Source organism: Dacryopinax primogenitus (genome assembly GCF_000292625.1).
Source record: "Dacryopinax primogenitus strain DJM-731 SS1 chromosome Unknown DACRYscaffold_8, whole genome shotgun sequence".
In the NCBI taxonomy this organism is placed as follows: domain Eukaryota; kingdom Fungi; phylum Basidiomycota; class Dacrymycetes; order Dacrymycetales; family Dacrymycetaceae; genus Dacryopinax; species Dacryopinax primogenitus.
Window position 1 is genome coordinate 617754 of NW_024467205.1, and position 13515 is coordinate 631268.

Genomic DNA, 13515 nt, shown 5'->3' on the forward strand with positions numbered 1-13515 from the left:
TGTTGCCCTAACATCCTCCCCACCCTGTATTCCCAACACAAGAGATTGATACTCAACATTCTGGGACTCTCTACCCATTCCCATGTCTCTCCCCCCCTATCCACCTCTACACTGTACCATCTGTGCTCCAGCATGTGTACAATTCATTTTTCCTGTGAGTACATTGTTGTCCATGGCATTATCCCTGGAGTACAGACCATTACCAGGCTGCTCCAGGGCAATCTGGCCCCCTTCACTCCCTCTCATTCTGTCTGTGTGGTCATACATGGGACCAGCACTGGAATCCAGTATCAGATCAGCCCCCTCAGGTTGGTACAGTCTTTAATGACTGTCCCCTCTTCAACAACATGCATACTGCAGATTTGTGCACACCTTTCCATTCACTTCTGTTCATATCTAGTTCAATCCTACATGGCAACCTGCTCTTAAATGTGAGAACATTCTTTCAAATGGCCAGTGTTGCAGGCTTGAGTTTAGTCTACACATCTCAGCTTCCTACAACCCTCACAACACCATTTCCCTTGCTCACCTCCATGGACAAGGGAGTCTTTCTCTCCACCAATCAGTGCCCACTCCACCTCTGCCTGACCTCAACACCTACCTTGTACCATCCCACAGTCCTTCAACATCTTCAACAGCCCCCCACCTTTGAGCTCCTACTACCTCATCCTCCATCCTACCAGTTGCTGATCCCATCCAAGTACTATGAGGCCTTGTGAGTTCTTCTACCCTGCTTGGGGGTACCTTTGCGGCCTGCCTTCAGGAGCAACAATTACTCATGGCCAATGATCAATGTCTTGCTGCTTCAGCTAGAACCCACATGACAGCACATACAGCATGTGTGGCTGCTGATACTGCTCACTGACCTGGTGGCTCACAATGACCATGTCCAAATCCCTCTTGACTGATATTCAAGACTACCATCTATGTGTTGCCTATGCCAGTGAGCATCTGAGCACTCTAGCCTTCTTCTGAGCCCCTGCCAATGCCTTTTTTTAGATAGCTGGTGACAAAGACTTCCCAGTCAACCTCTGTGATGCTCAACTACGTGGGGTTACCAGTACCAAGCTTCTTGAGCTAACCAGAGCTCTTCTTGCACACCATCTCCTCTTTTTCATCACTCTGACACTCTCACAAACAGCTGAAGATTTTTCCCATATCCTCTGGGGCCGTTTGGACCAATACAGGCTTGCTTTCAAGTCACCCATATCTGGAAGGTCTCAGACCCATCCCCCCCCCCAACAATGTGGAGCCAGCAGACTTGGGACTTTGTTTGACCAAAAACCCAAGCCAATGCCAGCAGAAATGGACCATCTGTGTATGTCATTCATGACATCGACCCCAAGCAACCTCTGGCTCCCCAATTGAACACTATATACAAGGCATGGTGCAACCCATGCCAGAATCTTACCGACTGCCTTGCTATATTCATAGGTTAGTTATGATGTCATATTTTTACCAGCCAGGCTGATATCACCAGCACCATGTCATCATTGTATCTACGGACCAATACCCGGGCAACTACCTGGTCACCATAGGTGTTTTGCTGCATTTGTTCTTCAAAATGTCAACATCACAGAATACCATACAACCAACATTGCTGTGCAGGCCAGGCATGCCTAGTCAATGATCCTCTACATCATCCTCAGTCACCACCTCAACAACAGCTACTGCCGTTCATCAATTTGACCACCAATGTCCCCCCTGAGCCCAGTTCTCCCCTCTTCCTGCCATTGCCAACTCTGCTTCTGGCCGCTCTCCATGTCTATGAAACACTCCCCCAGGATTCATCTAACATTCTCCTGTGTTTGGCCATCTCTCCAAATCCCTCTGATCTGCCAACAGCCTCTCTACCTCTTTGCAATCCGACACAGTTGTTGTGCACAGAAGCTCCACCTCCACACAGCACTGTCCCACCAGGAACAACCCATGTCATTGTGTCATCTCTCCCACAAGCATCTCCTCCCCACACACTGCCTTCCCATAATATTGATCTTTCTGATGAAGAAGACATCAGAGAAGCATCCCTGCCTCCTCAGCTTGATATTATTTGGGCACCACCTTGCTTTCCAGCCCGTTGCAACCCTTTGTCAGGTGAGCTTACATGGCAACTGCAGTCAGGTTCATTTTCCAGCTTTCTGCAATCTCTGGCTCTCTCTTATTCTCCTTGTGTGGCAGAGGGCTTTCTCTGCTCTTTTCCCTCATTTCCGACACAGTTCCACCTCCTTTGGCTCTCTTTCCAGTTGCCTAGCATTCCATGGCACTCTCCCTCCAAGACCATTGGACTCTGTGCTTGCCATTCAGGCAATCTCAGAACACTTGTGGGCCAAACTGGTTCATATCCATGCCCGCCTCAGATCTACATGGTCTGGCACCCTTTCCACCCCAGAAGCTTGCGCAGCCTATCAGGAACTATGTATATTGCTGGCTCAGTTGCATCCCACTTGCTTCCAAGTGATTATGTCAGTACATGGTCCCTTTCTTGACACTCTATGCTTAGTTGAAGTCAGCTCTCCCTTTTTGTCCTCTTTGAACTCCCTACTTTGCCCAATCTCTCATGGTGCTGGCCCAGCTTGAGTCACGCTCCTAAGGAGTCTTTCTATATTTCCCAATCAATGCCCTCACCTTTTCACTACTACTCCTGGGGGGTTCACCAGTTTTCAGGTTGACACTTCTCCCAATGACTTCATCAAATCTCACTGGGTTGCATGGGGAAACCTCGTCTCAATCAGTCTTGGATCATGGGCTTCACCTCCATTGAATCTCAGCCCTTTCCTCTTTCTTTATGCAATTTGACCATATTCAAGGCCAACAAGTGGCCGCTCAATGACATTGTCATGATATGGCTTTACTATGGGATCTTGATGTGAAAGCGTCCGAAATACTCACTCTTTGGGAGAGTTTCAACCCCTGCTGAGATGATGTCAGTCCAACCATCGCAGGAGTGGTCACATCTGTAGACCTCCAGATGTAGCCAGTTTGGCTGTGTCAGGGCACCAGCTCATTGCTTGGTCAAGAGACATGACTAAGCCTTTATGACATGGAAGTAGCTGGTATACCTTGGCATGTGCTGGAACCTGCTGGAAGGATTGGATGGTCAGGTGACCTGCTGTGCATGGCTGTGCATGACCTCATATGACCTCATCCTTGGTCATATGACCTGATCACCTGACTAGGCTGAGTAAGCAAGATGTTCTACCAGGTTCCACCACAGAGGTATAAATATAAGGCCTACTCTGCCTGGGACTGTCTCTTCAGACTTGGTCTCTTAGGATCATCCACAGGTACCTATACTGTAGATAGGTCTTAGTCATCAGGTCTACTCCACTTCCTTGTTGCCTGCTTAGACTCTTGGCACTCTTAGGTGAGCAGACTTAGTCAGCCTGTGTTGCCCTAACAGGCTGCAAGATCTTCCTGATTAACATACATCAACCATCATATGAGTAATCAGGTAAATGAAATGGGGGAGCAGCATACCTGGTTGATTGCAGTGAGAGCACTTTCAACAACTATGGATGGGTTTGGTGCGATACAAGGTGTTGACCAACTCTCTGAGGGAGTACTTGCTATTTGGATCTCCTGGTGCTCAGCACTCCTCCCAGATGAAAGCTTTTATGCAGGGCATCAATGTTTTGGGGATATTTTTGACCATGAGCACCTTCAGTCTTGCATTCCAGTTCTTTGCAAAATCTATTGATTCTGATCTGATGGCTATGCTGAAGCTTCTATGGATGGATGGAACTCATGATCCAGATTGTTTCATTGCCCACCATCTTGAATGGCCAGCTTCTGAGCAACATGACTCTGCTCTGAAGCACTTCCGTCAATAGTTTACCCACTACCTGAGAGGAAGCAGCCATCCTGCACCTCCTGGTCCCAACTCTACTCTCGCAGCTTTATACAACACCCTTGGCATGGATCCCACCTGTACCATTGTCCCCCCCCATCCTGGTGCCCTCTGATGCTCTCAGTTATCCCTTCAGGTGACTGGACTACCTCGTATTGGTCAACACACTATTCAAGTAGTGCTCATCCTCATTCTGATTGTGCTTCATTGACCAACTCTTTAGGTACAACTAGGATGGAACCAGGATGATCAACAAAAGATTTGCAAGTACTCTCTCTTTCATACTAGAAGTTGTTTTAACCAACTTTTTGTTGACATCAGGTGTGATCTATATAATGCAATGTGGGGAAACTTTACTGGGTTTGAGCAATTGGTGCATGGGTACCTTCTTCAGTCTGAATCAGACTTTGATGACAAGTAATATAATCTGCTTGATTTTCATCCTCCTCCTAGTCTCTTGAACTTGTGCTGCCTTCTGCTGTACCAGCACTAGGTTATGCATACTGCAGCTGACCAGTGCTCCATAGATTATCAGTCATTTTGGCCTTCCCATCAATGGGTCAAGAGCCAGTGTGCCATGCATGGCTATGTTTTTTTTCTTCAGCAGAGACAGTTTGATTAAGGTATTCTGACTTGGTAAAGTGAAGTCTGGGTGAATGCGAAGGACTTCTGGATCAATTCCGGAAGGTTTTGGTCTCTACACCATCTTTGGACCTCCTTCCTCTTCTTCACCCAGATAGGGCACCATTCCTGTCATTACAGCATTTCCCAGTCCTCCTATGATGGCTTCAGCTGACAAACTAAAGAAAGCACAACTTGCTTGGCATCAGGAGACAAACAGAGCCTATTACAAGCAGTTGGTCATTCAATGAAGTTCAGGTCATCATCTCTCATCCTGCTGCAGTCATGTTACAATGGAGCATGCTTGATGTCACCATTGTCAGCCGGAAAAAGCATCAGCAAGGCTACTAGGTATTCTGGGTTACTTCCATTCCTATTCTCAATGCTCATGCTTCACAGGTTTGCTCTCAAATGAAGCTGAGCACTCTGGCACCCACCAAGGCCCCTCTCCCCATCTGGGATAGATGGTAAGGCTACTAGTGATCATTCACCTTGCAAGGACTGAACATGCAAGTCGCACATTTGCTTAAGACTGTCAGTCATGTTGACTAGAGTTTTGACCCCTTTGTCAAGTTACTAGGACACCCAAAGGACTTTGGGGCCTAAGGCATAGGGGGTTGGGGTTTGGACACCTTTCAGACCAGCCGATCAATCATGTTTGACTATTTGTAGGCCTTGGTCATGGGCCCCAGCAAGGCTTTCAACAGGTCAAAGACAAGTAGCCACCTTTTGGCAGTTTCAGCTACCTACTCAAGGTGCCTATGACTCAAGTATGGGTGATTGGGATCAGATCAGATCTCAAAGCATGTTTTGGCCAGGTTTCGGCTGATAATCAAGAAGTAGGGGTGAGCCCTAGTGTGGAGATTGGGAGACTTCACTCATGATCAGGAGACCTTTGGTCACAAGGTCTGCCCTGAGGTAAGATGGACAAGTACAGTTTCCTAGCCACAGTCTATTGCTTCCTTTTGTTTCCTCTGGCATGTATATGTAGGCACTGGTCTGAGGGCACAGAAGCCTCAGATTTGGTCTCTCAGGAATCCCACCATTTAGTATGACCCAAAACACCAATCTCCCTTGAAGCAGGTGAACTGTCCACAATCATATCAATTGACCTCAGGTAGTAAGACCAAGGTACTCAATAACCTGGTGATACACCCTGACTCTTCATTGTACCCTCTGAAGGCTGGTAATCAGCCAAGACTGTCGACTTCTGGATGACTGGTGCCAATATATCTGAAGTCTCCATGAGGTGGGCCTGATGCCCCTTCTTTCAGCAAGATTCTAGTCTTTGAGTGACCAAACCTCTGACTACACCCTTGATGGCTCACCCTGATTGCCCGATAGCCATGCCAACTCTGATGGCATTGTGATATGGTGCTCAAGTCTAGGTGACAGGCAATTATGGACCACTCCCATCTGATATCCCCTTGATCTGTGAGGGCACTAGGTCTAGCAAGGTTGCCACACACTAATCCCAAACAATAGATGAAGTGCTGGGGGGTCTACTGTGGTTGAAAGCAGCTCTAACCAGCAGTACTAGTCAATATCCATGTCACCAGGGCCAGCTGGATTATTGGGGGGGTCCAAGGGGGTCACTGGGGGGTCCCAGGGGGTGTTATAAGTCAGTTATAGATAGCTGAAAAGTGTAGCAAGAGTTGTGGAGTCAAGGCAGGTTTCTGAGAGCAGGGTGTTCAGGTGTGTGTAGAAGGGGGTTCAAGACAATGAGATGACTTGGAAACTGCTTGTAGACTAAGGAGTTTCCGCAGAGATCAAATTTGAGGGATACAGTGTCACTGTACTACTGTTTATATACCTTGTAGGTGTTCACCAGAAGCCCAGGAGTCCAGGTAAATTCTGGGGACTCCTACAAGTGTCAGATAGATGTCCTAGCAACACCCCTAGGCCTCCCAAACCTTTCCAATAAATTGTGGAGACTCCTACAAGTGTCATCTTGTGTCCCACTACTCCCAGTAGGGGCCTTTAGCACTGCTATGTCTCACCCCAAGTGTCTGGACACAGCAATCTTGTGGTGTCCTCTGCACAATGTCTTGTATGGCCACTGCCATCATCCTAAGGCAGTTACCAGCACAGGAAGTTCCAGGGGCTTGTTGTTTCATTGCTCCTAGGGTGAAATGGGTGGCCAGGGGTGGTAACAGGCAGTGCCCTGACATGATCTCACCCAACCAGAGGACAACCACCATTGAGATCCCATCCCCTCCCACTGATACCTGTATGATACCTCCACTGACTCCTGAAGGCATGGCTTTGTGATGCCTGAGTCTGATATTGACATGATTGGTCATCCACAACTCCCAATACCTTGTGGTTTGACCTTGATACTGGTCAACTACAGCACCCCTCCTACTACCATTTCTGATTCTCCCATACTGACTTGTGCGATGTGCCAAGCATGGTCAATTGTCAATGTTATTGGGACTATTGACCCTCTTCCCATACCACCCTCACTACTCCATGTGGCTGACATGGCTGATACCATGAGAAATCCTGAAGCAGACATGTGAGGACCACCAAGAGGTCTGATGTTGGCCTTTCAGATGATTAGTGGTTGTTTGGCAGTCAGGTCACCCCGATAGGTTGCAGCTTCACCTGAAACCTTTGTGTTCAGCCTCTGCTCAATGGTGTGCCCTGACAATAAGACTATCTATAATAGCCAAAGGAACACTGTATCAGACTCTTGACTCAAATGTCAACCTTTTACCCCCCAAAAAAGTTGGAATTAAACACAAATATAGAAAAACCATGGATTTAAGTAAAATTAAACACTGAGGACCCTTGTCCAGCAATGACCACATCTGGTGGCCTTTTGCAGATAGCTAGAACCCCTAACACCATGGCTGTCCATGAACATCCACCATAATATTGGGCCCTCAGGGGTCAATAACTTACAGTCTACCATATTGTTAGAACTTTGCTTCTGAATATATGGAGGCTGTGATGGGACAGCTAGGTTGGTTGGCTAATAAGGGGTCCCAGCTATCCTCTTGCAGCCTCTGGTCATGGTCTTGACTGGAGAGTGGTTGGCATTTAGTTTAGCTCAAATCTGTGGGTTTTTCTAAATTTGTGTTTAAAAAGTCCTTTTATCTGTGGCTATGCAAAGGGTTCACATTCAATTCCCTCCATGGCAGCAAATACTCTTGCTTCTGGCTTCGAAGGAAAACAAGTAATTTTGGCCCCTCTGGGGCAGTGCTACTTACATAACACAGGAAGCAAATTTTTGACTTCTGCATTCTTGTGTTGTGACCCTTGTGACTGAATGAAATAATTCTATTTCAAGCATAATTGCATGTTTTATTTTCATTTAAGTTTCAAGTTATTAATATTCCCATAAATAAAATTGTGATGAAACAAAATGATAATAAAATAATTGCACAAGGCCTTCGATTTGTGATTCCGTTTGATCCCGTCTAAATGCTGCGTAATAGAGTCCATGCCATGGAATCAAAGAGGCACCAATGGAATTCAGCAGACCCAAACGGAACTGTTTGAGCACAGAGCAGGTGCAACCCTAGCACAGCATTCTGTTTCTCTAAATTCAGGCAGGGTGAACCGCACCGCCAGGCCTTATCGCCGCTGCAAGGTCACGGCCTCCATACGAATGTGGGGTATCGGAAATACCTCAAGGTACGGACCATGCGCGAAAACCACCCGGAGTCGGGAAGGCTGAGCACACATTCCCCCTCCTGAACCGATGCTATTCGATGGCTCCAAGAAAGAATCTTAAACACGCACGGGATGAAGACTCAGATATGGATTACTCCAAGAGACTTCGTGGTGATTTCAACTCGGAGCGTGATGCCCAAGTGAAACTGTGGGCGCGTCAGCAAGGTGTTTGGGCAGCGCTTGTCCAAATGCTGAAGGATGTCAAGGAAGGGCATGCAAAGACCGAGATGGAGCGATTGCATGCGGACCAGCTTCTGTTGTCAACGGCAGGACAGGAGGAGTTCTCACCCGAGTTGCGGCAGATTGGACTAGAGATTATAAGAGCAGTTCAACGAGACCCAGCCGTCTTGCGCATCGAGTTGGGCAGGCTTTATGGTCCGTGTCTGTATCACGTACCGTTTTAACCCGGTGTCTCATCTGTTTTGTTTTTTCCGAATCTACAGATGCGATTTACCCTGCCAGAGTCGCGACTGCCCTCAGAGGATCAACAATGCATCTCGTTTCAAGCAGAGCCCAGGAGGAGGGTATGTCACTACTCTGTGAGGGACGCTGTCGTTTACTGATGTCTTGCTTGCGTTAGCCACGCTCAAAGCATGGTCCTCCGAATACGAAGGAAATGGAGTGGACCTCTTTCACAAACACGATACCCATTGTTGTGAGCTATTCCGGGCCGAATCGTCGCTTTTCGGCAACAGCTTTGTGGTTGTCAATTCATCTGGCATGGGAAAGAGCCGTATGGTCGACGAATCGTCCAAGACACTGTTTACCGTGCTCTTTGTGCTCAGGGATGTACGCGGTGGTATGCTATTCTACTGAGTAGCGCGGTAGCTGTGCTGATGAGTATGTAATTGCAGGCTTTCCTCCTCCGGACAGCGATGTGCTGGCATACTTCCAGCGTACGAGGACCGCGGATGAGTGTGAAATCGCCATTATATGCTTTCTTAAGACACTATACGACGAATTGACCAAGCTACTAAAGGATCGACAAGAAGAAGTGGGGACGCAGAAACATGCTGAAATCGCAAACTGGTTTCGGGGGTACATGGGAACCTGGACTCATATGTATCAGCCCAACCCGGCACGGGTGGAGTTCTTTATATGCACGACAACATTCTGGCTCATCTACATTAGATGCAAGCCATACGTGCAACACACGTCTCTCCACCCCAAGGAGATGGACAGCGAACTCAATCACCTGAGTTGTCAACAAAAGACCGATCGCGCAAATCTGAGATGCTAGATTCATTCAGCACACTCTCGACCCTTTTACAGCATGACGCCAAGTCATCTCTACCCATTCTGTTGCTCGCATTTGATGAAGGGCATATGCTGTTACAGAAGGTTGCCGGACAAGAAGATGAGGCTTCCATCTACTCAGTATTGCGCCGAGTATTGTTTTATCTGGACGAGAAGCCACAGATGTCATGCTTCATCTCAACGTCTACCAGCATCGTCGAACAGTCTGCGCCCCCGATGCGGTTGAATCCATCAAGCCGCATGCAGTCGGGGTTGTATCGCAGCTTGCCAGCATTCACCAGCATTCCCTTGAACATGGCACGGATACCACCGGATGAGATGGATTTGACCTTGGTGAGCAAGGACACCTTTATGTGCAAGCAGTCGAGGATATTGTAAGCTTTTTTTTGCCGTAAATGGGAACCGAGCACGACCTGATTTGGCACTGCTTAAGGTTTCGCACACGGGCCGAGCACGGTGTCGACAGTGAAGTGGGCCTCAATCTGAAGTCATTCGCCATGGAGAAGCTGCTCGGCGCCTCTTACGGATTACGTTACGATGATAGGCAAAAGCTGGCGATTTTAGCACGACGGATCCCGATCCATATGCAAACGGACACAAGTGCATCCCTCAGGACGATAAATGACCAGATTGCTCGGCACATGCGTGTGCTTTACCGAATAACCGACAATAACGAAACACTTATCACTGGATCTCCGAGTGAGCCAATCATCTCAGAGGGCGCCAAGGCTGCAATGGCCACATTCAATGCAGCAGATGCCCTCCGAAGGATTTTTGTCTCACCCGGGATCAGTGTAGACGACCGTGGTCAGGTGGTCGCCGCGCTCCTTATGATCCTCGCCAGCGATGCTGCCACTAAATATGGCAAATTTTCGATACCAGCCTTCTTCAAGTGTCTGCTCATTGATGTCTCGTGGATGACGCTCAAGAGTTCCCGAGCATCGCAAGGGCGTGCATTGAACACCGAAACTTTTCAAAGGACATTCGAAAACTCATTCGGGGATTTCAATCACATCATCTACGTTCACGGTCTCCTCCCGGGATCGAAATCATTGTATCGATACCTTACGAGACGTGCCGCAATTTCCACGCTATTCGGCCAACCAGGTGTAGCCGGCGCTTTCCCCTACACAATCGACGGGACGAAGATCGCGCCAGATAACACCAGTTTGGCAATCATTCAAATCAACGCTGACGCCGGCATGCAAACGCCCCCAAAAACTATGTTCGACAACATGGACAGCATCGCGCGGGGCATGAATGATTACGATGCCAACAAAACAACACCCAAGCGCAACCACAAGGACAAGCACAAACCTGTTATTCGCGTGGTCTTCTCATTGCAATCCAAGGAGACAGATTTGGTGGTGATGGAATATGAAGATGCCGACGATGAGCTACTAACATGGGACATCTATGTGCCCTTCTTGGCACTTGGAGCTGTTCGGGAGAACGCGGGTATGTGGCAGTCAGTGCTGGAAACGGGGTTGCAAGCAGGGAGCATGTACGATGGTGATGCGACCCTGATGGGGATGGACCCCGTAGCCAAGGAAAGCGACGAGTTCTGGCCAAATTGGGAGCCAATCGAAGAGGTACCGGTAATTAGTCAGCAAAGCGACTAGGATTGGCCAATGGAAGAGGCATGCGCGAGGAGGATCAATAGGAGAGGATGGGGAACATGAAGGCAAAGTGAGCCACGTTGAACGGGTGAGGAATCATGTTCTGTCCGGTGAGGCGTCCAAGGACGCTGCATAGCGGGAATCTTTGTACCCGAAGCCAACGCTGTGCGTCCACAATAATCATATACATTTCCTACATGTCCGGGCACACAGTACTCATCGACAAGTCCTTGGCTCTGACAGGGCACTAAGTTAAGAAGCCACGTATGCCCCAGGTAATGCCTCAAGCGCAGTGTACTCAAAGCAACCATCTGTACGCGACGTACGCAGCTCCCTGCAACGCCAGTCCCAGAACAACTGGCTTCACGTACTTCCTGAAGCGTGCCAGTCCCGGGCCTTTCGCCCCAGCGAGTTCAATCGCCTCTGTTCCCTCATCAGCTCTTCTGTCCACCAGGAGAGAGGGAAGGGGGAGAGACGTACCGATATCCTCGTCTGTGAGGTCGATATCCGCAACAGCCTGATACCGCTCCAACCGTTCTTTTTTGCTGCTCGTAGTGAGGATGACCGCTCCCTTGCTCTTGATCCAGGCGAGGAGCACCTGCTCCGGCGCGACGCCCAGGCGTTCGGCAATCGCATACACGGGCTTGTCCACCGGCCCTCCGGGGTATTGGGTGAGCGGCACCAAGGGCGAGTAAGCCTCGATGACGATGCCCTTCTGAGCGCAGTACTCGATCAAGGGCTTGGTCTGCGCATATACGTAGGGATGGAGCAGGATTTGGTTCACGGCTGGCGTGATAGGGGAGGACTCGAGTTCCTGCAAGTCGGAGATGAGGAAGTTGGACACGCCGATGGACTTGGATTGACCCTTCTTGAGGATATCGACCATTTCAGACCATCCTTGGAAGATGTTAGGCCGAACGAGTCGGGGGGACTACGTGGGGTGAGCTGGAGAGCGCAGAAGGTGAAAACGGCTTACGTGAATCTGTGCGTGGTTAGCGGGTTCGTACGCGTAGAGCGAAGAGAAGGCTCACAAGATACAAATCGACATACTCCAACCCAAGCTTGTCTAGGCTCTGTTTGATCGCTTGTGCGGGACGAGTAGCAGCTACTCCAGACCATTTCGTCTGGACTTTGTCAGCCAAAACAGGCAAGAACAAGACATGGGAAACATACGGTCACCCACACGTCGCTCCTTTTCAGCCCAGTTTCCTTCAGCGCTGCGCCTACTTGCAATTCATTCCCGTCTGAATAACATCAGCACGCTAATCCACTCCAGGACCGAGGAGGAACGAGACTCACAGACTTGAGCGGTGTCAATATGGTCAAAACCGACGTCAATGGCAGTGAGTACATTATCCTGCGTTTTGTCCTGAGGGATCTTCCAAGTTCCTATGAGCAAACACGGACGTGAACCTCGCTGGGTGGCTTGGACTTGTTTACCGTGCCCGTACCGAACCCAATCTGGGGGATGATGCGGCCGTCGTTGAGTCTGACCTTTTCGTGAGTGGGAAAGAGGAAGGGGAGTGGGAGACGTACTTGATCTCCTTGAATGGCATTTTGTCAGATGAAAGGGGGAGTCAAAAGAGAGATAGCGAGAGACGAACGCGTCAGCCTCGGTTTAAGTAGCAGCCAGCAATGAGAGCGGTTGTTCTGTGCTGTCGTTGAATGGATTAATCGGGATATGTGCGGACTATGGCGTCATGAGCACGTGATGCGTTGCTATCATCTATGGTGGATGTTTGCGGACAGCTCATTAGGGGGGTCCTTCAAGCAGCGATGGGGTCTGACACTGGTGGGGACATGGTGTCAAAATAAGGATTGAAAATGCTGTGCACATTTGCACCCAGTAAAAACACCATATTTGCATCTGCAGAAACTAATATACCCCCATGGAGGTGAATGGAAGAAAAATAAACTTGATGGAAGTAAGCCCTGTGTGTTATCATGAGCAGTCATGTTCATGATAGAAGCAGTTCAAGCCCCAGCTTAACCCTGTCAGTCCAGCAGCAAGCCCAAGCCCTCCATCTTGCTGGATGCCAGCAGTGTATCAGGGTGAGGACAACCTCTGTGAGTGCATCAGGACACTGCACTGAACATGGTAGGCTGATGAGGACAGCTGTTTCCCAAATGCTTCTGCCTACCCCTGACTACCTGGTGTCTCAGATCTTGAAATGGCCCTTCTGTTAGGGCAACACAGGCTGACTAAGTCTGCTCACCTAAGAGTGCCAAGAGTCTAAGCAGGCAACAAGGAAGTGGAGTAGACCTGATGACTAAGACCTATCTACAGTATAGGTACCTGTGGATGCTCCTAAGAGACCAAGTCTGAAGAGACAGTCCCCAGGCAGAGTAGGCCTTATATTTATGCCTCTGTGGTGGAACCTGCTAGAACATCTTGCTTACTCAGCCTAGTCAGGTGATCAGGTCATATGACCAAGGATGAGGTCATATGAGGTCATGCACAGCCATGCACAGCAGGTCACCTGACCATCC

At 49.0% G+C, this 13515-nt stretch overlaps 2 protein-coding genes across 2 annotated transcripts; one reads left to right on the plus strand and one right to left on the minus strand.

Moving 5' to 3' along the window:
* Positions 1-8187: 8187 nt before the first annotated feature.
* DACRYDRAFT_115988 (uncharacterized protein) lies at positions 8188-11095 on the plus strand (the record flags this gene model as incomplete). The annotated part of the gene is made up of 6 exons (XM_040770108.1): positions 8188-8524; positions 8593-8673; positions 8730-8948; positions 9004-9233; positions 9281-9780; positions 9840-11095. 6 exons carry the CDS (start codon positions 8188-8190, stop codon positions 11026-11028), a joined length of 2556 nt encoding a protein of 851 aa, XP_040629150.1. The 3' UTR covers positions 11029-11095.
* Positions 11096-11198: 103 nt separating this feature from the next.
* On the minus strand, positions 11199-12642 carry DACRYDRAFT_21960 (oxidoreductase). Its single transcript, XM_040772623.1, has 8 exons — positions 12562-12642; positions 12477-12514; positions 12325-12414; positions 12199-12269; positions 12057-12149; positions 12002-12007; positions 11506-11956; positions 11199-11448 (listed from the first exon to the last, which is right to left on the minus strand). Exons 1-8 carry the CDS (start codon positions 12579-12581, stop codon positions 11324-11326), a joined length of 894 nt encoding a protein of 297 aa, XP_040629151.1. The 5' UTR covers positions 12582-12642; the 3' UTR covers positions 11199-11323.
* Positions 12643-13515: the final 873 nt, after the last annotated feature.